The 24,369-nt window shown below is 41.3% G+C and overlaps 1 protein-coding gene across 2 annotated transcripts in view; it reads left to right on the plus strand.

Moving 5' to 3' along the window:
- The window catches only part of MSH3 (mutS homolog 3), an 89,485-nt gene extending 65,482 nt beyond the window's left edge, over nt 1–24,003 (plus strand). For both annotated transcript variants that reach the window (XM_082301435.1, XM_082301436.1), the window contains exons 18-24: nt 1,196–1,303; nt 2,908–3,022; nt 6,241–6,398; nt 20,283–20,469; nt 20,625–20,754; nt 21,471–21,645; nt 23,609–24,003. In XM_082301435.1, coding sequence (XP_082157561.1) covers nt 1,196–1,303; nt 2,908–3,022; nt 6,241–6,398; nt 20,283–20,469; nt 20,625–20,754; nt 21,471–21,645; nt 23,609–23,717 — 982 coding nt within the window. In that variant the 3' untranslated portion in view covers nt 23,718–24,003. The remainder of the gene's footprint in view (nt 1–1,195; nt 1,304–2,907; nt 3,023–6,240; nt 6,399–20,282; nt 20,470–20,624; nt 20,755–21,470; nt 21,646–23,608) is intronic.
- The last annotated feature ends 366 nt before the right edge of the window (nt 24,004–24,369 follow it).

Raw genomic sequence — 24,369 nt, forward strand, 5'->3', positions numbered from 1 at the left:
TTGTATGCTATCCTGACTGTGAGAGTTTGATAGAAAGTATTGGTGGTTTTATTGTCCCTCACATCTGGCACATCTGTTTGTCTGAGATCAGAGTTTTCAGTGGGGTCATTTGCCTATTTAGGCAAAGGATCTTTAAAATGGGACTTTAAAAAATACGTCCTGAACTTCTCAGAATGTCTTTAATTTTTCAGGTGCCTGGTTATCTGTTATTTTTCACTTCATGAATTACAGAACCACTGAAATTGTTCCTCTTGTCATGCAGTGATAGTTTGCAAAAACTTATCAAGTCCCTGCTCAAGCTGTCTCACTGGATTTGCTTCCCATTAGCAACCCAGAAATTCTGAAAACTGAGTAGAAACTGGGAAAACATTCCAATTCACACTTCCCCAGTTGTGTTTCCTTCGCAGAACTATAAAAGTAGTTCTCTCCATGTTCACCTGGCTGTGCTCAGCAGAGTTGTAGGAGAGCAGCAGACAGAAAGGGAAGACCTGTGTGTAGGAAAGTGCTCTTCTTTCCCACCGCTCAATTCACTTATGTCTTTGTTTATTAAATTTTGCCCCCCTGCTGGTTTTATATTCAGTGTTGTAGCTTTGAGACTAAGGGAGAGGAAAAGACAAATTCCAGAGGACTAGGAGAATGAACTCTGCTGAAAACTCGGTTCTCCTGGTAACATCATTATTGCACTGGGGAAGCAGCACCATAAACTGAAAATGAATTCTTGAATTTTCTGTTGCAGATACCATACTTGGTTGAAATTGTAGACAACTCCTGTGCTCAGACACTCTTAGTTTGGTTCTTTTTTGACTGTAACATATGGTTGAGGTTGAATCAGCAGTTGGGATTCTGCTGCTGAGATTCTATATCAATTCTGATAAATTGTGGCATTTTTGTACACCTCGTTTAGGCAGCAGGGATCAACTGCTGACCCTTTACAAGCTGTCAAATGAATTTAATTTTTCCTGATTTTCTGTGCTTAAAAAATAGTTCATTGTTAGAATGGGAGGTGAAGTCCACCTTGATTAAGGTCCTCATGTTGTATCTCATAACCTGCTGGGAGATTTAGATTCAGAATGATTTAAAGAGCACAGGAGCCCTGTGAAGATCTTGCATGGGGTGCATTTTGACAATCTTTTTGTATCTGCACAGAATTATTTCTTTCCCTGTTTTTGTGTAACTTTTCCCTGTTTTGATGCAGCCATTTCAGTGAGCATTATCACCGTGTGTCTAAAGCCATTTGTCACCTAGCAACTGTGGACTGCCTGTTCTCATTGGCCCAGGTGGCCAAACAAGGAGACTACTGCAGGTAATCAATTTTTAATTTTTAGTTTTTATGTAGGATTTTATACGGAATTATAAGACCGTATTTAAAATAAATTAGGTTTTAATATGTGTACCATGATAAAAAGCACTGCTAAAATTGTTTACCGTAGTTTCAACCTAATCTGATTTTGCAGAGCATCACTTCTGGACTGAATGCAAGTCTGTAAACATTGCAGTTCAAATTTGATATCTTTGTGTTTGCTGTTTGACCTGAGTCTAGTAGATGATGTCTTAATTATATGTAAATAAATGCTGGACTTTGCATGGGCTTTTTTTCTGTCTTTTTTAAAAAAGTAATTCTTTTTTACAAAAGTAATTCTTTTTTACTCTCAGCAAGGTCTGAGCTTATGATATCTTTCTAATACTTAAGAGTCTGAGGTGTCTGAGGTATCTGAGGTATGTTTCAAGGGTGTATCTCAGGTAATTAACAGGTAAATATTAATGCAGAGCAGTGGTGATGCCTCACCTGGGCTCAAGTGTGAGAGCTGATGAGTGACCTGCTGCCTCTGCCCAAGACCCATCCACTGAGAGGGGCATGAAGAGAAATCCACTTGCAAATACTTCTGCTTTGATACATCATTAAAGATAATATTGATCACTCCTGGACTCTTGGGATCTTGTATGCCTCTATCAAAATCTCTTTGAAAATAATTGCTCACTTATTTCTGTATACTCAGATGAGAAAACAAACTGAAATCTGATTAATTCGCTGTGCAGAATTTAAATAATACACTGAATTTTAGAACTAGAAGGAAGGAGACTTCTCAGGGAAAACTCAGCTGCAGGGAAGGTGTCAATAATTAATTATTTTGGAGGGCTGCTGAAGGGAAGACTGGACTTCAATATTAAGTATTTTGGAGGAATGTTTTTTGGCTTGTGAGAATTGTTTGGCATGGCCCTGCCTGAGGCAGGTAAATGAGTCAGGTCAGGAGCAGAGGTGTTGGAGAGGTGAGCCCCTCTTGCAGTGTGCTGGGAGGCTCTTCCTTTGCACAGACAATTCACAGCATCAGGGCTCTCAGGCAGCGAGTGGAGGTGTAAAGGTGATGGTGTGGGCAGTCCAGAGAACAACATCTGATGTTTGAGTGTCTACTCTGCAGACTTCAAGTGAATTTAAGTTTAAGGAATGCTGTTGAAGAGATGGTGCAAGGCCTAAGACTGTCTATATATTGGTTTCATCTCGGTTATACAACTGTTGGAAATATGTTTGTGCTAAAACCCCCACCATTATCAGTTTGTCCTCTTTCCCCAGTGCTTTGTCTTTATAGGACGCCATTTATTTGATTTCCATTTTCCATTTAAATTGCACTATCATTCTTCAACCTGAGGAAAATCTTACTCCCCACATCTTCCCTTTAAAGTCCACCCAAAGAGTTAGTTAATTTCCAGTCGTAAAATTCTGTGGCTTTATTCCAGAATTCTCTTTTTCTCAGTCTTCAGAAATAGTTGGTGGCAGTAATTAATTTTTATATTTTGTACTTTTTCCACAGAAACCTACATCATAGGTGACCCTCCTGCAGGCCTTAGTTACAGTAGTTCTACACAATCAGTTACAAAGAACACCGAATTAATACCTTTCCTTTTTTGCAGACCAACTGTGCAAGATAATCGGCGTGAAATAATCATAAAAAATGGGAGGCACCCTGTGATCGATGTTCTGCTGGGAGAACAGGATCAGTATGTTCCAAACACCACCAGCCTTTCAGTAAGTACCAAGAAACTGATTGAGCTTCAAAATGATTCAAGGCAAAGAGGCTGGGACGAGCTTCTGGGCCAGTGAGTTGGAACAGGTGATTCAGTCACACAACTGCCTGCTGGGCTGCATTTCAGAGAGGTGTTGCTAGATGTCACCACATCTGTTCTGTCCCTTTGCTGGTACCTTGCAGCCACATGCTCTTTTCACAACCTTGTTCAGCCTTAAGGCATAAAGAAAGGCGAGGTAGTCTCAAAATTAGGAAAATGTGTGTTTCAAATGGTTATTTTCAAAAAACAAATGAATAATTACAGGTTTTTTAACAGCGTCATCATGGGGAGTCTGCATTTTGTCGAAACTCTTAAGTTTTGGAATTTTTAATATGCAAATACATGTCACAGGTTTGGTTTTCCAGATTAATTCTAAGATTGCTTGTAATTTTTTAATGTATTCTCTACCATGCAGTTTCTTTCTGGAAATATTAGTGTCATACAGCCTTCTTTTCCTGATAAACTAAAATGTGTCTTTTAAATGACATCCTGTTTGAATTTATTCGTTAAATATTTATCTCTCCATATATTTTTATAAATATTAAATATCTGTTCTTAATGAATATAAAAGATATGCTCACAACTTATCTCTGAGGTGTCTCTGCCTCTTTATACCGTAAATACAGGAAAGGTGTGAAACACTGCCAGACATTTGCTGCAAAAACAGCATTCAAATTTGTATGTATTTCTTGGGGAACATTTTTAAGTGCTGTTCTATACTGAACAATGATACAGATATTTTGTAATACATCAGAGAATGTTTTCAAAATTATTTGTCAACTCCAAACAAGTGACAGATGGCACTTCCAAAGAAATTCAGCATTTCATTCAGGAATCATCATGCACTTTTCCGTTTTTAGTGCCATTCTTATGCTGGGTTTCTAAATACTGAATATTACAAAACCAAGTGATCACGGCACAATCACTTTTGCTTCTACAGTTGTTTGAGTTCTCTCTTTCTTGAGAGAGGTGGGTGGGAACCAGTTTATTAAAGCGTCTCCTGTGTTTAAGTGATGTGTTTGGATCAGCAGGAAAATACATCTCCTGTCATGTCTTCAGCTGAAGTGTTGTCAAATATCTAACTTGAGGAAAAGCTTTTTTTCAGTGCCCTGAAATAAACAGCTTATTTTTCCATTGCCCCTCTCTTCCCCAAACATTTGTGGGTTGTTTCAGAACTTTTAACTTCAGCTGTGAATTCTAATAAGATGTTGCCTTATGGCTGCATCAGCTGTAAGGACAGAGGCGTTTTCTGGTCTGATGTTGCAGCAGATGTTCTTCCTGAAAACCAGAACATTGGCAGAGCTGCCATCAGTCCCACAGCATGGCTGCAGGGAGCCTGGACAGGCACCAAACACACGCAAAAAATCCGTGGATTCTAACAGATGAACTTGTGAACTCAGTGTTATGAGTTTTGTTCTCATACAGTCATGCACACTTGATTACATCCATCCTTTTTTCCCAGAAATGGCATTTTCTGTATTTTGACTTTATTGCCACTTCTGTATGGATGAGGTTTCTTTTCAAAAGCTGGTCAGCTTTTTACATATAATAAATACTGAGGTCTTGCATCATCTCTGTTACCTGAATTATAACATCAGTGACAGTCCTGTCTGTGTTTTGGGTGTGTCCCTATAAACAGAATGAAAGCCCAATCTGAACCCCAAATTTGTGAAGATTTTCAGACTTGCTGCATGGAGATTTGGTGGTTGCTGTTACCACAGTGCCTGATCAGTGCCAAGTTCCTCAAGTAGTGTGGCTAATGTCCATTGTGCACAGCCTGTCCTGTCTCCCTTGCCCCTCCTGTGGGGCAGTGGAGAGTGCTGCCTTCTGTTTAGATCATCACTGGTGCATTTCATCAGATGCACCCTCTGGAGACATCTAGCTGTGTGATGTCCTTGCATAACTTAAGCTCTTAGTCTCGATTCAGGCTGTGACAAAGCTTTATAGGTTCACTGACAGGTTTTAATTTTGTATCAGCAATTGTCTTGCACTAGAAGAAGACAATTTAATTCTGGAGCTGCAGACACATAGCAGTACCATGGGGAGTCTTCCAGCTGAGATGAGTTCTTGCATCTGATTTCATTTTCTTGCGTCTGGTTTTAATGGTGACAGACACTGATGGAGATTGGGTATGGTCTGCTCACAGTAGCTGTGTTGCAGTCAGGTATTGCCAGACTCAGGAATGCCTTGATGCCTTGTTGCAGCCACTCTGAATGTCCTTATGTCATACCAAGCCAGGCAGTTATGAGTGTAAAATCTATGTCAGGTCTTTGCCTACCAGATCTTAGCATTTGACAATGAGAACTCAAACTGGAGAGGAATCCAGATCACAGCCAGATTCAGGCAGTGCAGGCTGTGCTGGAACCTCATGACTTTCTCCCTTTCTCCAAAGAAATTGCACAGAAGGGTTTGGGTTGGAAGGAACCTTAAATCCCATCTCAGTCCACTCCCTGCCATGGGCAGGGACACCTCCCACTGTCCCAGGCTGCTCCCAGCCCCAATGTCCAGCCTGGCCTTGGCCACTGCCAGGGATCCAGGGGCAGCCCCAGTTGCTCTGGGCACCCTGTGCCAGGGCCTGCCCACCCTGCCAGGGAACAATTCCTGCCCAATCTCCCATCCAGCCCTGCCCCCTGGCACTGGGCAGCCATTCCCTGTGTCCTGGCCCTGCAGCCCTTGGCAATTGTCTCTCTCCAGGTTTCCTGCAGCTCCTTCAGGCCCTGCAAGGCCCCAGTGAGGTGACCCCAGAGCTTCTCCTCTGCAGGCTGAACAAGCCCAGCTCTGGCAGCCTTTCCTCCCAGCAGAGCTGCTCCATCCCTCTGCTCATCCTGGTGCCTGCCCTGGCCTGGCTGCATCCAGCCCTGCATCCCTCAGCATCCCTCACTGCTTCCTGTGCTGGGGACCAAATTCTTCAATTCTTTCTTGGGTCCTTGATGGAGGACAGGAAGGTTCCCCCTCACTGTGTCCATTTTGCTCAAGAGTAATCAAAGTTGATTTTGGTGCATCTGGGACTTGAGAATATCTGGAAAAGCAAATGTGATGAACTCCAAGAATGAGGGAAAGAGTTCAATAGAACATTTAATCCTGCAGACTTGTCCTGCATCCTTCTAAGCACACACCAGACTTTCTGGTAGAGGCACCATGTGCAGGGCCATGTATTTCACCACTGTTTTGTGTTTCCAGGGAGATGGTGAAAGGGTCATGATAATTACTGGGCCCAACATGGGAGGGAAGAGCTCCTACATCAAGCAGGTGGCCCTGATCACAGCCATGGCACAGATTGGCTCTTTTGTTCCTGCGGAGGAGGCCACAATTGGTGTTGTGGATGGAATTTTTACCAGGTAATCTCTCAAAACTTGCTGTATGTTTATGGAAATGCTACTGTGGCAGGGAGTGTGTGTATCAAAGTATAATTTAATTTTTCATTTAGAACTTGAGAATTTATACCTGAAGTTTCCCTTTTTCATTTTAAAGGCACAGTAGGTTCATTGCTAGGTTGTGATTCCAGTTTTCTGGTAAATTGTAGTACTTGTTTTGTAATCTTTGAATCTTCAAAGGGTAAGAATTTTAATGTGTCTGTCTTGATTAAGATCCAGGTATTTAACTTACCTCCCTGAATGGACATCTCAGCCAAATTTGTGCTGCTGGGTGGTGGCCACATGACGTTTCTCCTAAAATTAATGTTGTCACATCTGAAAATCATGTCACAGTTTCTGCTGGGAAGCTCTGTTGTATGTATTCATAATATTAGAGACGGAACATTTTGGCCAGTATATATTCTATGCTTAATCTCCTTCCTGTACTATCAGTCTTAAACACACTTTCTCCTCACTTGATGTCCTTTTAAGAATGAATAATGACAGTTGATTTCACTGTCTCATTTTTGAGACATTGATGAGTAATTGGTAAAACATATCAGTAGAGTCAAAACGCTGTATTTTATAATCTAATATTGTTATGGTTTATTCCCCTGTTTTTTCCCCCTTTTCTTTAATAATAATGTCTTTAATTAGTAAATGTTTTGTGTTATTGCTGCTATTTGAGATGGATTATCATGTATGGTTATAAGTTTCACAGCAATCAGGTACCTGAGCTAGAATTTCCTGAAATTCTAGTTCTGTAATGCCAGTGTGCACTCCAGAGGTAACTTTTAATCAAGAATCTGAGGTACTGCTCACCTGGGATTGCTTCATCCCATAAAGGTGTTGTGTTCCTACTTTCCACTATGTCACGACAAAGCCAAGTGAAAATTGCACCTTGGTGCAGTGCAGTGCGGAGCCAACCATTTGTGTCATCTTCCCAGAAGTACCTGGAGATGAGAATTCAAAATGCTTCACTTTTTTCCCCTACCCTGTGTTGAAAGGACTGCTTGATGGGATGAGCATTTCTTGTGGGGACACAGAGACGCAGGATCTGGCTGACGTTACAAAAGGAGCATTACAGCATCACTAACCATTTGAGGATTATTTTAGTCTTCCTCTGGTTTTGTAGCTGAACTTGGGTTCACACTTCCTTAAATTCTAACCATACACACGTAAGTCTGTTACTCTCAAGCTGAGTATCTGCTTTCCTCTGCTTTTCCTAGACTGCCATTGCAAAAGGATGATTTCTGCAGAAAATACTAAGAAATGTGACACAGTCATTGGGAGAGACGTTTTGTTTTGTGCCCACTTGAAAGAGAACAAATAGGTTTTTTTTATCTGTGTTCCACCTGTTCCCCAGTGTATTTCCCTGATTCCACTTCACTTTTCTCTATATTAGAATAAAATCCAAGTATTTTTCACAACTTTGCTGATAAAGTAGTGTGGTCAAAGGTAACACTTCTACTTTCAGACTTCAAGCCAAGCAGACATAGAATGTGTTTGTTACTCTGTGAGCTTTCAGGCCATTTCGTTTGTAGCCCAGTCACATTCTAGCACAGGGAATTGAAATTTTTTTTTCCTCCTTGTCTATATTAGTTTTGGAAGCTCAGCTGGATGTGCCATTCTTCATTTAATGTGATATGTGTCAAACACCAGATGAATGTGTGGAAGAATTACTGAAATTCTTGTAATTGCACTAGCAATTAAGAGTAAACTAATTGACTCAATCCAGAAGAAATTGGTAATACATTATTAAGATAGAAATCGTCATGCATTAGTTAAAAGGTGACAGGAAGAAAAAGGAGAAAAGGAACAGGTTACCAGATTCTGCTCAAGATGTACAGAGACCGTCCAAGACATAGGCACCTCTCTTTGGTTGGTTTGGGATTTTTTTGGGTAGGTTTTGGTTTTTTTCAGGTTTCTCGGATAGGTCTTAAAGTAGGTAAATCTGTCAGGCAGGTAAATGTGATGTTGTAGTCAGGGCACTTCACAGCCATAGGAAGTTACCCTTGAAATAGTTTTTAATGCCTGGTTTGAGGAAAGAATCAATAAATCAGCTGTCACATGTTGTGTCCTACTCAAGGTTTAATGCTTTTTTCTAAGACCTCAGGTTTTGCCCTGTACTCTCCCCTGGGAGGGAATGACCTGGAAGAGATCAGAGCCTTTCTCTTAACTACCACCAATTTTCTTGGGTTTTTTTGTTTGGTTTTTTTTTGTTTTGTTTGTTTTTTGTTTTGTTTGTTTTTGGTTTTGTCTTCTGTGCTTTTTTCTGCAGGTTGGTTTTGTTTGGATTTTTTTTTAATTACTTTTTTTTAATGATAACATCTATGTAGACCTCGTTTCTGCACTGTCACCCCAGGCCACAAGGTCTTGCTGGAAAGTGTGAATTTTCATTTTGTTGTTGATAACTTCGGTATATTTTTAATACTTTAAAAACCTAATGTGGGAAGGTGTCAGTCTCTAAGGTACTTCCACCACTGCTCTGGTGATGTTTTGGGGGATGCTGTTAGCATGGCACCCCTGCAGGGAGGGGTAGTGAGGGATGCTCAGGGATGCAGGGAGGGATGCTGAAGGATGCAGCAAAGGGTGCAGGGAGGGATCAGTCAGTGGTGCTCTACAGGCTGACTCTGTGAGGGGTTCTGTGCATCAGGATTACCAACAGTTCTGCATGATAAACCTTTTTCAGTTTTGGTGCTTTACCCTTTTTTTGTTTGTAGACTGCATCTTCCAAGTGTGAATTCATACAGGTTTAAGGGATTTGTATCTCCAGGATTTGTGTCTTATTTTCCAAGTAGGGTTTCCATGGAAATTGAAAGGTTGCTACTATGGTTATTCCATGTGATATATCGTGCTTATATATGCTAGCATCTCTAAATTGACTTTAAATACGGGATTACATTAACGGTTTTTAAAGATGCAAGAGGAATTGCTTACAGGTGGAGTGAGACAGGAATGATCTTTCTTCATTACTGGGTAGATAGGCAGGGGACAGTGCTGATCCTAGGCCAGACTAGGGGGAGTACACAGGATTTGGAGGATGCTTGTTGGTTAATATTGTCTTATTTTTTTTCCCTTCTCCAGTAAGGGATAATGGTTTCTTGCAATCTTTTCTTAAAGAATTTTAACTTAATCAATGGGTTTATATTAAAAAAAAAAATAGAAGGGTTTTGAAAAGACTGAAACTCCATCTATATTGACTTGTAATGGGATTTGGATATTTAATTCTCTGATGTTTGAAAATTCTGTAAATGGGCTCATTTTCTGCTTTAAAATTAACCTTCAGGTTTTGTTAGTTCTGATATAGTCATTCAGACAGTGAAATTAATATGCTGTTTCTCTGTGTGTTTGGGTAGGAACACAGAGCAAGGGTGGACATCCATGTATGGAGGAATTAATGAACGGAATTCTGCTGGCTTAATCATGCCCTCAGGAGGGGCGATGTTCAGCTACTGAAGAAAGCTGACCTTTGCAGAGGTCCCACTTCTCATTAATTATTGAAAGAATTTCCCACTCCTAGGAGGCTTTATCCTACTTCCTGTGGGCCAACAGTAGCTCTTCATGAAGGGTCCATGCTCAAAATTGGGAGGGAGAGGGAGAATGCTAGAGCACTTAGAAGGCAAAACATCTTCAAATAAACAAGCTCATTTATAGTTCCAATTACCAAGTGCCTTCAAGACTTTGAGAATCAATTTTTGGATATCACAAGCTGCCCTCAGAAAGAACCCTGTGAAGGAGAACAAACCCTGCCAGCACCAGGTGATGGTGAGGGCAGAGAGAGTAATTTCCTTCCTAGAGTGCTTACCTGCCAGGGTTTCTCTTCTGTGTTGAAATAAGAACTATTTTCACTTATTTCAGGGAGCAAGCACAGTCATTACAGTGACCCACACCTTCCAGGGAGGTTTTATACATCAGCCAAGCTGGGAATGCTATTAAAGGTGCAGCTGCAGTTGTCTGAACTAACGGAGTGCCCTGTGCTTCACATGCCTTTGAAAACTGCCTCTCTCACATGGTCTGCCTCATGCTTAAAGGTTCCATGAATACATGGAGGCATCACTAAAATGCATGTAGATATCCTCTCATGCACTTTGTCTCTCTTGAAAGAGTTATCTTGCTGTTCGCAGCCTCTCAGCATGACTTTAATCCTCATGGTATCAAATACAGTTGGAATTCCATGGTGGAATCCTGGATCTGTCTGTCCCAGGTCTCAAGTTACATCACTGTTTTGGTATTTTCTAATCTGTTGTTCTTGTATAATGATTCTGAACATGTGTAAAAGCTGTTTGTTCAATTAAAACCAGAGCACAGAAATCTTTGGACAGCTGAGCACTGAAATCATGGAGGAGTTTCATCCCCCTCACCAGTGGCCTTAGTTGGGTCATGTTATTTCCAGCCACCAAGGTCCAATCTCAGCCAGGTACCTTGGAGTGGCTTTTCTGAGTTGATTGATGGGTTCAGTAAAGGAAGGGGATTTTGATCACTTCAAGCAACAACAGAACAACTGAGAGTCTTGCCAAGTGAAGATGCATTTGAGGTCCATGGGAGTGTCAGCTGTGTCCTCCCAGCTGTGGCCTGTGGTGACACAGGTCTGGTGGTGAACACACCCCTTTGCAGGGTCTAGAGAAACATGTCCACACACACTGTGTCCACCCTTGAGGGGACACCAGGTGTGTGCATGACTCAGTTTGCCACAGGAGTGTCAGTCACCACGGTATGGCCAGTCCCAGACCAGGGGCTGCAGCTCCTGCCGAGGGCAGCTCCCGTCTCTGTCCCTGGGAGTGGCCCAGGGAGTGGCTGGAGCTGTGCCAGGGAGGGTCAGGATGGAGAGCAGGGAAAGGCTCTTCCCCCAGAGGGTGCTGGCACTGCCCAGGCTCCCCAGGGAATGGGCACGGCCCCGAGGCTGCCAGAGCTCCAGGAGCGCTGGGACAGCGCTGCCAGGGATGCCCAGGGTGGGGTTGTTGGGGGGTCTGGGCAGGGCCAGGAGCTGGGCTGGGTGATCCCTGTGGGTCCCTTCCTGCTCAGGATATTCTGTCATCACTCCAGCCTGGCTATTTCACCCCAGCTGAGCCTGGTTTTGTGTGGCCCTCTGCCTTAGAGGCACCCCAGAAGCGCCCATCAGATGCTCCTTCTTTTCCAAGAAGCAGAACTGGTGTGAGGAAAGCTCTCTGCTCCTCCTTCCCCAGTGTCTGGACAGAGTGACTATGCATGCTTTTTATGTGTTATGCATTCCAGGTGAAAGAAGAAAAGGTAATATTTATACATACACGTAGCTTAACATGGTGACACTGATGAGATTAAGTCTCTTTTTATCTTTAGGGAGCTGCTGGAGCAGCCAAGACATTTCCTCAGTCCCTCTCAGGGGGAACTTGGTGCTGTTCTGCCAGCTGGAGGCTGTTCCTCCCTTGCTCTGCCACTGCTCAGGTGGGATCCTCAGCTGATCTCAGCTCACTCAGATGAGTGTGGCCCATTCCACTGAGGTTTGTGAGTGCTGCACACTCACGTAGGACACAGCATGATGGCATTAAAAAATAAATCAGTGTTTGAATGCCTGTCTGAGTGGTGTGCCTGGCACTGCTCATCTCCATCACCCCGTGAGCAGAGAGCCACATCAGTCACACGCATTTGGATCCACAAAGATGGAAGAGAAAGGGCCATTTATGTGTCCCAAAGTGACATTTCTGGTATGATTTGCCTACAGGCATCGTGGGTCCTCTCACATTTTTTTCCTATGCCTTGACTGTTGTCACCTAAAAGAGATTTATGGGGCAGAAAATGAGGGAATGTTCGTGGTTGTGCCCCTGTAGGCTTGTGCAGGATGCATGGAGCCCTCAGTCTCTTCCCCATATCTAGAAAGAATTGCTGTTAAGGCTTAAGAGGACAGTTTAGAGATGAAGGATTTCTTCAGACCAACTAAAAAAACCCAAGAAAACTCAGTCCTCATGACTCCACACTTCTGTAGAGGCCATGTATCAAACAAGTCATAGTACTTTCTTCTGTGTGGTTGATCAAAATGTCTGTTTTTCTGATCTGTAAATGGTGGAATTACTCTCAGAAAGGTCAGGTCTTATAATAGCTGTATTGTGAGTGTTACCTCCCTGCATGCATGTGCAGCTATTTAACTCTGACAACTTGACAAAGTCATATTACTATTTCATAAGTGTGTGGAGCTGAAAGAAACAAGTAGATAAACATTTTATTTTAACTGGATAAAATGTTCATATCGATGGCATTATCACAAATTCCAGTAAGGTTTAAAATCATGAGGGAAAGGAAATACTGTATGAATACCTGCAAGTGTTTGGGCAGTTGATTTGGGATGCTTGTATTTTATTTTTTCTTTTCTTCATTGAAATGCCACCATCATTCAAGTTTGAGAGATACTTAAAATTGCATGATTACTTTAGATTACTTTTAGATTTACTTGTAGGTTAAAATGTTCCAAGGCATGCTAAGAGTATATTTTTTAAGAACTCTTGAGAAAATCAGAAAGCACAGGATGGAGTGGGTATGTGAAGCAGGAAAAAGAATGTTTCTATCAAAGTGGAAGTTGAGTGGAATACGTTTTCCAAGTGCCTTTCACAATACACTGAGGTAAATAATGTAAGAACAAAAGTAAAATAATACTCGTAGGTATTAGAGGATGTGACTCTTCCATTGATGTCACCTCTTGAGGCAAAATTAATTCCCAACTTTTTGTAACTAGGCAAATCACGTTGCACGTAGTTCATTCAGCCAGTTTTACTGGCTTGTCAGAAGGGAGCTGCACAGGAGGAACAGAGAGGGGGAAAGAGTTGTATTTAAAATAGTAAATAAGTAACAAGCTCCATTATTAGAAGTGGTCCTGTTTGCATAGGAATAGGCAAATATTGCCTCTCATTTTTATATCACATGTGAAATTTTTTGGTTTTAACTCAAAAGACCAGAGTCTAAATTTTAAAAAATTCCTTGCTTCCATTTATTTCTTTATTAAGCTTCAATGATTTCTTTGAAGCTTACAAGGTAGGATGATGAAGATAATTTTTCCTAGAAATACCAGTTACAATCACAACACCTCAGAGAAATGAAGACATTAATCTAGTCAGCTTCTTCATACCTTTATCATAAAAATCTAGGCTGTGAAGCCATTGGGGAGGTGACAGTAGTGTTCAGCAGGTTCTGCAGGTGTGTACAGAAATCACCAGGAGATTGATTGCTGACTCAGAACTGTGGAGGAGTTTATCTCAGCTGAACAACTTGTTTGTACATAACCTGGTTTTGACCAGAACTTTGGAGATTTTTTTTTTAAGTTCTTTAAACCTGAAAATAAATGTTTAAATAATTCAGATCTTTTTTTGGGAAAAAAAAAATTAGAACAAATAGAGCAAAGTCTCTCAATTTGCCTGAGCAGTTAGACTGTGAAAGATAATGGTCAGAAAATTAAAAAATCAAAGGTACTTTTCCAGATCTTTGTTTATTCTGTATGTATGGAGTAATGCTCAGTGGTTCTGCCATGCACATTGATTTATTTATTGTGCAGAAAAGTAGGGAGCTGTTCTCACAAAGCAATCCCAAGTGAATGGCAAGTCCACATGAGAATTTTATATACTGACATGCCAAAAAAAGTATTGTTTGTATTGAAAGCACAGTGAGTCAGACAAACAGAACTTCTTAGCTGTCAATAACCCCAAAGTAATTTTCAGAAATGTTACTTCTTTATGGCAGTAATTTGTTTCATTTTGTTCCTCCTTAATTGTATTTTTGTTTACTGCCAGAGTAACAAAAATTACTTAAGCCTGTCATTTATGCTCACAATCAATCATGTAATTGCACCTCTGGGGTAAATTGTTCCCATCTTTCAGGGAAGAACAGGTTGCTGTATTAAAGTACATTGTGCCGTTTTGCATCACGTGCAGATAGCTTTGGTTTGGATTTAAAAAAAAAAAAAAGAGAATAAGTAAGAGTTTTAGTTAGTGTTGTTAAATTGAAAAATTACTTGGTTCCATTTTTCCTAGAAAAGTTGTGCCTTGGACAGACTGCAGCACATTTGAGCTGTAACTGCTTCCGACAGCGCTCTGTGCTCTGCAGAAACAAGTTAAGGCACGCTGTGCGTGTACCTGTAGCTAATTGGGCTTGGTGTCTCTGCTCACTTCACAGAAACACGCATCTGCAGCGTTAGGTCTGTGTCTCTTGCACGTGTAATAATGCCGTGTTTGCCCAGCCTGCCCGTGGGGCGCACACATGGTATTTATAAAGGCTGAACACAAGCGGCCCTTGTGCTTGCAGGGCCTTAGATGGGAAATCCATCCCGGTCGGCGCAGGGAGTTACTCACACGTCCAGCGAGATTCACAGAACGCTCCTGCTGCCCGCCGCAGTGCCCTGACAGAGCAGAGCTCTTCCCCAGGAGGGGGGCACGGCAGGAGGAAACCTGCGTGCCAAGCTGGCCAGCTGTCCTACAGTGCAGCTGAGTGGTTCTGTCTGCCTTTCTGAACCTCTTCCATCCTAGGACTTGAGCCAGTCACAGCTGGAATCGGATTGTCCTTGGTGTCCGCAGGTCTAAAGGGGAAAAGTTCACTTGTGCTGAGTGCTTCAGCCATTGTCCCTACTCTGTTGCTACAGTTCCTGCTCTTTAATCCCCCCTGGCCTCAATCCTTCAGCTACAAATGCACATTAACTTAATTACCTTGAGTTCCCTCCTGGTGTCCTGCAGCAGAGAGTGTAGACCTGTGCATATTCCCGCGCTGGGTTTTGATTTGTCTTCGTTTTTTCATCTTCAGGCTAGTATGGACGACTCTCAAAGAAACACCCTAATTTAAGTATCTGTTCTTATAATTTATCCTTCAGAAAAATCTTTGCACTCACAAGCTGGCCTTTTTCTTGACCATCAATAACATTTACATTGATAATTTAAGAGTGAGGGATGTATTTGCCGTCGGGAATGTAACAAGTATTTTTAAGGAGTTCAAATGTTATGGAGGGTATCATTGCTGAATTTCAGAACGCAAATTTTTTGGGTGTTCTTCACTAGGTAATGTAACATAACCTTTTGTAACAACTGAATTCCTGTGAGTCTATAAAGTCTAGGAATGAGGGGTCCTGGTAACTTCTTGTCACTCGGGGCCTGCATTGACTCACAGGGATTCTGTTGTCGCAGCTCAGGACTACCTGTCCAGCTGAAGCTTTTGAAATTATTGAATCCATGAGTGTTTCTCTTCTCTCTGGCTTTCAGAATCAATGCACTTTACATCTTGAAAGTGAATCCTGTTAGAAATGTTTCTTTTAAAACGCTGGGGTGCTGGTGTGTGCAGCATTCCCCTGTGGGCCAGCTCTAGAAGGAAAGGAGGATTTCAGTGATTACTGGTTCTGGCTGCTTCAGTTACCTAGTGATAGGGAAAAGGGGAAAAAAAGATGTAAAAACCACTATGAAACTGAACATGGAAATCACTGTGGACTCGCTTTTCTTTCCAGGATAACACAACATTTGTATTCCTCAGAGTCTTTTAATATCCTCATTAATCTCTCAGTGACTGAGACTATCACATATCTACAATAATTTACAAAACAAAAAAGTATTTTACATTAAATGCATTCTGTCAGGCTTCTCAACAGCTGTTCTCCTAAATTAGGTAACATACCATTGGTATTTCTTCATTTAAAGTGGCAGATAAGCAGTTGTAGAAATGGTTGAGCATGTGTGTGCATGTAGACTGAAAACAGGTTTCTGATTTCCTGTCATCATCCGTGTAACTTGGCACACTTCTCAGAAGTCACCCATGAACAGTGCAAAAATAATAACTGTCCTGATAGCCATGCTTTCTGCCACACTTCTTTCTTTTCTTAATTCTGTAATTACAGCTTCTGGAAATTATTTTTCTTATTGTCAGTTTTTGGTTAGCATCAGTGAGATCTTGATGAAAACGAAGAGGATGATGTACCAGTAGGTTGTGGGGGAGTGTGAAGCATTAGTTTCTTGCCAGTGAGCTGCTATAAATTTGCACATGCAGTCTCCTGAGGAATTACTTAATACATCTCCATTGTGTGTGGAGAGCAGGCACAAGTTAGGAAGTCCAAGCTGGGATGTTTCAGCGTAGCCATGTGGAATTCCTGTGGGCAGCCTGAGTGTGTCTGAAGTGCAGAAGGGTTCAGAGCACTGCTGTGGGCGGCACTGAGAATTGTCCTGGCTGAGGTCCGGGACTGCAGCCCTCAGCCCTGCCCATCCCTCGTGGGCTGCCTGTCCCCACTGCCCTGGCAGACCCCTCTGCTCTGCTGAGCACTGACAGGCTGTGGAGAGCAGGGATGAACTATGAGGCAGCAGCACATCTAAATCCTCTCTTTTTGTAAACTGGTTATTTTAATTTAAATTACTCCTGTGCAAATGCAGTGATCTTTGAAATGACATTTCAAAGGGGTTTGTGTGAGGGAGTGAGTGGAATTGTAAAGTTACATTATGAATTTATTTTATTCATGGTGTTCTCAGTGTTATCTTTGAATCACAGAAAGTGATTTTTGTTGGTGCTGAGAGTCTTCTACACCTTATTCTTGGAGAAAAGGGTAATTTTCTTGTAATGTTAATTGTTCTTGAATTAGGTTTATTCTTCTGCAACAGGTTCCATTTTTGCAGTAAGTATTTCAGGTGAGCTTCTAAACTCACAGGGATGTTACTACAGTCAGTGGGAAAATGTAATTAAGTTTGGGGTTTTTTTCCAGCATTAAGTATTCTATAGATTGGGAGTCAGTAAGTAGCACTGGGCTGTTGGCAACTGTGTGAAAACAAGGCTCCAGGGAATGGCTTTGCTGTCTTCTTCTCTGGGATTAATTTGGTGCAATGTAGCTGGGTTTTGTTACCATTATCAGCTCCTAGGCTGCTTGTTCATTTTCACAAACTCTGTGAGAGATTCACAGTAAAATAAAAGAAGAATGAACTTCTGGGGTCCACACTGTGCTCTTAAAACCAAGCCAACTCCAAGAGCATGCTGATAACTTCTTTTGTGAGGTAGCACAGTTATATCCTCTAACTTACCCTCTGAAAATTAATTTACAAAACATTCCCTCTCAGTTTTTTTTTTCTGAGGCCTGTGACAGGAATCTGTGCTACTTGAACCTAGCACTGAAAAGAGAGAATGCATTCTCTTTTTTTTTTAAGTTTGCATAATAAATGTGTTGAACATCATATGATGAAAAGCTTTTAATTTTCCAAGATTTGCTTGGCTGTCAAAGAGACATTAAAACAAGTGTTTTCCAGCCAAATTGCATCTGCTGAGGAGTGATGGATCTGAAGAGACACTGCTCACACTGCCTGTCTGCACGCTCCTCGTGGGCAGGGCGGGGCAGGATGAAGTTTAATGTTTTAATGTATAAAAACATTTAGAGGTGAGCTGCATTAAAATGTGGATTCAGAGTCACTGAGTCCTGGAGAAGTTTGGTGGGATTTATTATGGCTGTTTTAAATGGGGGGGGGGGGGGGGGGGGGGGGAAGAGTTGTTTAAGCAATAGGTTTTGTGACTCAACAGCTTCGTTGTATCAGAAATAACAGAGCATAAAGTTAGGCAGCAGTGCCTTGCTGCAAATTAACTGTTGGTTTTATAACTGCAATCATCCACACTAACACAGTTATTCCTACTTACTTCTGGGATAACAGTGCTCAGCATGTATGTTCAAAACACAATTATAATTCTTCTAGTGTAAAGGACAGAGGCAGAAAGAACAATTTAATCCATTTTCTAAGGATGACATTTAAGAGGTTTTATGCCATTTAAAAAGACACCTTTTTTTTTTAATCTGCTCTTAAGCCTGAGTTGGATTTGAATGTTTTAATATGCTGAAAAAAAAGGCTTCTTTGCAGCTGTCTTTAACAACAAGAGGAAGATAATACTAATTTCTGTTTGTATCTCCAGCATTTAGTGAGGAAGTTCAGAAAAGTATTTTTGTGAATGCAAATTAGATACAAAACAGTCTAAAATATTTTGTGGACTCTATGGAAATGATGCAGTCCCAGAGAAAAATGGAAGCTCTGTGTGTAATCATCACAGGCACACAAGAGACAGCCTGTGAGATGCTGTCCCTGCAAGGAAAAGCCAAGTAAAAACTGAGAAAATAGTAATGCCACTAATTGTAGGGTCGGACACTAAGACTGAAGTTGTTCATTAAGGAGCCAGAGATTGTTCAAACATAAAAAGTATTTGTCATTCCGATGAATGTATTTGCAGTTAATGTGTTAAACCAGACCTAAGTCACACTGTTCTCTGCGCATCTGTGCAATAAGGGGGATTGTTTGGTTTTACAGCAGTACCTGGTGCCTGAACCAAGCTGGGAGAGGGGCCACAGGGTGGTGGGGGCACTGTGAGAAATTCACTGAAATGTTCATCATTCCTAACCCAGCATTTGAAAGGATTACAGCAGTAAGTGGCTTAATGAAATGTTAATTTCACAACACCTCATTATCCTGACTTATATATTCAATTCAGAGAAAAATCATCTATGGCTGAATTAGCTTATGGCCGGAATCACCTGTCTTTTTGGGTATGTGGGAGTGTAACTTGTGTGTTAGCACACACTCAATGAAATAAAAACACTCAGTTTGCTCATATGCCCATCTCCAACCACAAGTAGTTAATTTATAACTGAAGATTTGCTTATTGTGCAGTTATGCATGATACCATGGCAGATTTTCAGGGCAGGGACCAGAGGATATATATAAATCATACTTATACTGGGTCCAACCTGCTTGTTTTTTGTCAACTACTCTTAGTCATAAGATGCTCATGAAATTACTTGTATCTTGGTGGTGTTTCTGTAGGTAACAGAAGCAATTATGATAGGGAGAGACCCAGCAAAAGACAGAGAAAAAAGCGCTGTATTTGGCTTCTCTTCAAGGGTTCTGATTGGCCCTAAATACTGTTGTGGCTGCTGTTTAATTTGAAAATATAATATACTAAGTCCACGAGTCAGTTTTGCTTAAATCAGTGTGGCTTGTATGTAACTTTATATTGGCTGATAAGAGTGAATAAATCCAATTTTACATCCCTCCTGAGTGGCTTGCTCATGATGACCTGTCTCAGAAGGGATGCTGCAATGTGATTAGTGTAATGGACAAGCACAAATGCAGGAAGGAAATGCTCTTTCTTCAATATAGAATGGGTATTACTTGAACAGGTAAGGAAAGCTGCAGGAAAAGGGAAAACCAGGGTGGATTAATAAGAGATTTCTGTCATGTCGACCATTCAATCACAAATTGAGATAGAGTTTGAGGGTTGAGGGTTACATGGATCTGAATCAGAGCTAAAAGAGTGGTATGGAAAGTGGAAGAATTTGTGTGTGGAGCTCACCTGCCTGGGGGCTGCTAAGAGTTGTGTTTCAACAGAATGAGGAGAGAAATCTCAAAATACCTTTAAATCTTGTTTAAGTATGCTAGTTGAGATTGTATACCTGTGCAGTTAGGGGAAATAATTGTTATTTTGTTAGTGCCTGAAGGAAATCACTGGTCTGGTGTTCGGATTCACAAATACCTGGTCTCATGAGCCTCCACTCTATGTGGCAATGCCACTATCCGATATTTTTGGGTATTGTTAGCGTTGGAAACTCATACAAAACTAGGGCTGAACTAAACTGAAGGATTAGAATTCACCTTCGCAGCTACCTGTGCTGGAATTCTCGTGAGCTAACTGGTCTGAAGTCCCAAGGTTCTTTTTGAGGGAAAATCAGGCTGCCTTGTCCTGTTTGTGAGGGTGGGAGAATTGTGTGCTGGGAAACTCTTATGGAAGGTGAAAGTTCTGCTCTGCTTGGAGCAGCAACCAGAGATTTACAACAGGATGGTTTCATCACCATGAGTATTTTTCTCCCAGCATTAGCTGGCATTTTTCACAAGTGCTTGTGTTGTGTCTCCGGTGCAGAATGGGCGCTGCAGACAACATCTACAAAGGCCGCAGCACCTTCATGGAGGAGCTGACAGACACTGCTGAGATAATCAGAAAAGCCACCTCGAGGTCCCTGGTGATCCTGGACGAGCTGGGCAGAGGGACGAGCACGCACGATGGCATTGCTATTGCCTATGCCACCCTTGAGCATTTTATCAGAGATGTAAGTGAGCGTTGCCTCGCGGGGAGCCCGCCCTTTGTGGGAAGGTGACATGTCCAAGCTCAGGGCGGAGGGATGTGCATGAAGGATAGCAGCCCTGTGTGGCTGTGTAAAAACCACATCAGGGCCGACCCTTGCTCCGTGTGTGTGTGCTGCAGGTGGAGGCCCTGACTCTGTTTGTCACCCACTACCCCTCCGTGTGTGAGCTGCAGCGGCTGTACCCCGACACAGTGGGGAATTACCACATGGCTTTCCTGGTCAACGAGGAGGAAACCGGGCAACGGCAAGGTGCAGTGTAAACCTGAGAGGGGCTCTGGCACAGAGTAACCCTGGTGTGACAATTTACACCTCACCTGGATGTGACACACCCACCAGACTCACTCCGGTCAAACATTTAGGGGGGTGTTGAAAACTGGACATGCATTTCCTTCACGTGTCTCAGGAGGATATCTGAGCTGAGGTGGCTGAAAGATTCGCCCATCCCAGCATCCAACCTTCCATAGCAGCCAAACACAAAGGATTAGGGAGGAGGGATTAGGGATACAACATATGGCAACTCCTTCTCTGAAAGATCTCGCTGTCTGAAAACATTTGCTATTTATGGGCCTTCACGAGCAAGATGTGTTTTGTATCTCCCATGGATTTCATTTCAATGGGGCTGCCTCATTTAACATCCTGTACTTTCAGTGTCTTCATCCTACTGTGTCAAGCAGCTCCAAAATTTAGCACTCTATGGAGTGAAAAAACACATATGATTGTTTTGAAACTGTTTTGAAACATGATGGTCCCAGTGCCTGAATTACAAGAAGCATCATAAAGGTCTGTTCACAGAATAATTGTAGAATTTTTAATGGTTTTTTTTAAATGAGTTGCCACTGATATTTACCTTTCCCCTAAATAATTCTTCATGCTGTATTATCTGCTTACATTGTAAGCTAATCAGGACAGGGGACTTATGTATTTGCCACATGGAGGAGGTTTTGATTTTGGTTTTATTTTTTTAGGATCTGAGGTGGAAGAGAATCCTGAATTTATCACTTTTCTTTATCAAATAACTAAAGGAGTCTCTGCAAGGAGTTATGGGCTAAATGTTGCCAAACTGGCAGATGTTCCTCAAGAAATCTTGAAGAAAGCAGCTCACAAATCAAAGGAGTTGGAAAGAATAGTGAATATGAAAAGGTCAGAACAACTGTGATGTTTTTAAAAATTATTTCCTTCTATAATACCTACTTATGTTCTCACCAGTGGTACTGAAAATACTAATGAATTTAATTTAGAAAGTATTTATTACTTACTTTGGAACTTGGAATTGTCTTTGCATACTAAAGTGAAGAAGGGAATGTGGATAATCTTCTTCCAGTTTAATTTGAAAATAAATATTTATAATGTATTTTGATTGCCCCCACAAACACGCAAAATTTTACTGAAAGTTCTAGGGACTTTAATATTTTTCTGATCTCCAATTTTCATTCAGGGGTGTTTGTACCTTATATATGAGACTAGTTATGAAGATTCCTGTGTGTCTTGAGTGGCATAATGGATTTGTAAATCCTGTAACATTATGTGCACAGTTTAGATATTCATAATCCATTTTCACTGGGTTTTTTTCTGTTGCTGTTATTTTCCATGGCAGTCCTATGAGCAAAATTCACATAGCCCCTTAGGAACAAAATGAACCAAGATCTTGGTTGTCTGATGGCTGTACCTAATCCTGACAGAATAATTTTGTATGAGAACATTTTGACTACTAATTATTTATAGGTGCAAACTTCAAAACTCGACAGTGCTCGGCGCTTAACGATGTTTCTTATCTGTCCCTTAATAAAGCAAAATAAAAACATTTGAAGGTACATGACAGTTTATAGGAAAAATAATGTGGTAGCTTATACTAATTGGAAATACCAGTCCATAATTGGCAAAAGTAAAACAACAGATCTCGAGCAGTATCTTAACTCTGCTGTTGCAGGCTGTGTAGGGTTCTAAAATTAAGAAAAAATTGTTCAGAAAGGTGAGAATCTGAGATGGAAGGCCAGACTTACTGGATAATAAAATGTGAAATAATGTAATATATCCTTTCCATTTCTCTTTGTTCTGTGAGAATTCTGGTGGCGTGTCACTGGGACGGGTCCAGGAGAGTTCCAGCATGTCCTCATTGCTAGAAAGGGAGTTCCCTGCACCCAAACCCCATGAGCAGTAAGAGCAGTGTGGGGTGATGCAGTGGGAAGCCTGATTTAGGGTGCCCAGAGAGGGCCACGGTGAGGGCGACAGAGCAGAGTTAATGACGTGTCCCCCTGCGCAGCCCTGGGACACGAAACCTGCCCGCTCTGTTTCGGGTTTCCAGGGCAAGTTCCTTCTATTCTCACAGTGGAAAAGGGTAAATACTTCATCTGAAGCTGTGGTGAGTCCTTTGTCCTCCACCACTCAGTCTGGGAGCCCGGAGCCTTCTTCCCAAGGGTGATGTGACAGCTCCAGGAGTGGCTCTGGTCTGTCTGGTGGGAGCAGGAGTTCCCAGCTCTGGGGAGTCAAACTCAGCCCTGTTGGTAGCACTGTACTTGTGCTGTCACAATACCCGTGGGCCAGATGCCTTGTCTTATTTTTTTAAATACTTTCATACTATTTAAGAAAATCCACTGGGTAATTTAATCCAGTTTTGACATTACTGTCGTCGGGAACGTGTGTTAACCCATTTTAAACGTCTTGTAATTTGTCACAGCTCTTATAAATCAAAAAATGCTGAGAAGAAAATAGGAAGGATGTGTGCACTCATTTATATTGAAAATGCTTTTTCTTTTTATGATTCTACAAGTGCAAATTTGTAGGAACAGAATGATGAAAATTTAACAGGGCTGACTACAATGCTGTTTATTTCCTTTAACAATTTGTTATTTCTATTTTTTACATCATTTTGTCATTGCTGGTGGTGCTGTAAGTTAGTTATGAAATTAATTTGTTGCTGACCTAGAGCAGGAACACATATCTTAGAAAATATTAACTGGTTGTTTGAAAATCAGAAAACATTTTGAGCTGTGCTATTTTTGACTGTGTATAAAATTTTGCAGATGACTGTAGGACTTTCAGGGTTTGATGTGCTTCACTTAAAAATGTGTCTGTATTTTGATTAGGCTTTTTTTTTCTCCCACAGGAAAAAAATGAAGTCCTTTGCTGAAGCATGGAAGATAAATGATTCTCAGGAACTACAGAAATGGAAAAATACGTGTGAACCTGAAGATGAAAGAAAGGACAGTTTTTAATCCTCAAATTGTGGTTAAAGATGGAACATGCTGGAGGTGCAAAATACATGTCTGGAGACTAATGGATTTTATCAGGGTGTAGTTCCAGGTGCATTCCATTAACTTTTTGGCTTTCTGAGAGATCACAGATGCTGCATCATGTGTAATTTTCTCTCTCCACTCCCTTCCTTTTCAGCCTTTTCCTTAATTGCAAAATATCTATGGGGATTGGATCTAATTTGTTTGAAAACCATGCAAAAAGTATTGATAAATTATTAGGTAAATATTTTATAAATAAAATAATGTGTTTCACCTTTATTGTACTTCAATTTCTGAAGAAATGTTTGTGTGTTGGGAAAATGTAGTTGAGTCTCAACTTTGCTGTACAGCCAGCAACTGCTAAGACTGGGTACTATAAAGAGACTTTTTTCCTTGTTCCAATATTAATGCATTAAAAATTCACTGTTTTTTTAGAGCACCCTTTCTTCCTGATCTTTTCCCTGTCTGGCATAGTCTGGAGAAAGACTTAATGCCAAAAATAATGTTGGGGGTATTGTAGGATGAGTGAAAAGGGCAATTCAGAGTGTGCAGCTGGCATCCCCAGTGCTCTGTCAAATGCAAAGTGAAGCTGAAAAATTCAGATGTGCTTCTTAATTTTTAAATTTGCAGTTAC

The sequence above is a fragment of the Coloeus monedula genome (genome assembly GCF_965178545.1).
Source record: "Coloeus monedula genome assembly, chromosome: Z".
NCBI lineage: Eukaryota > Metazoa > Chordata > Aves > Passeriformes > Corvidae > Coloeus > Coloeus monedula.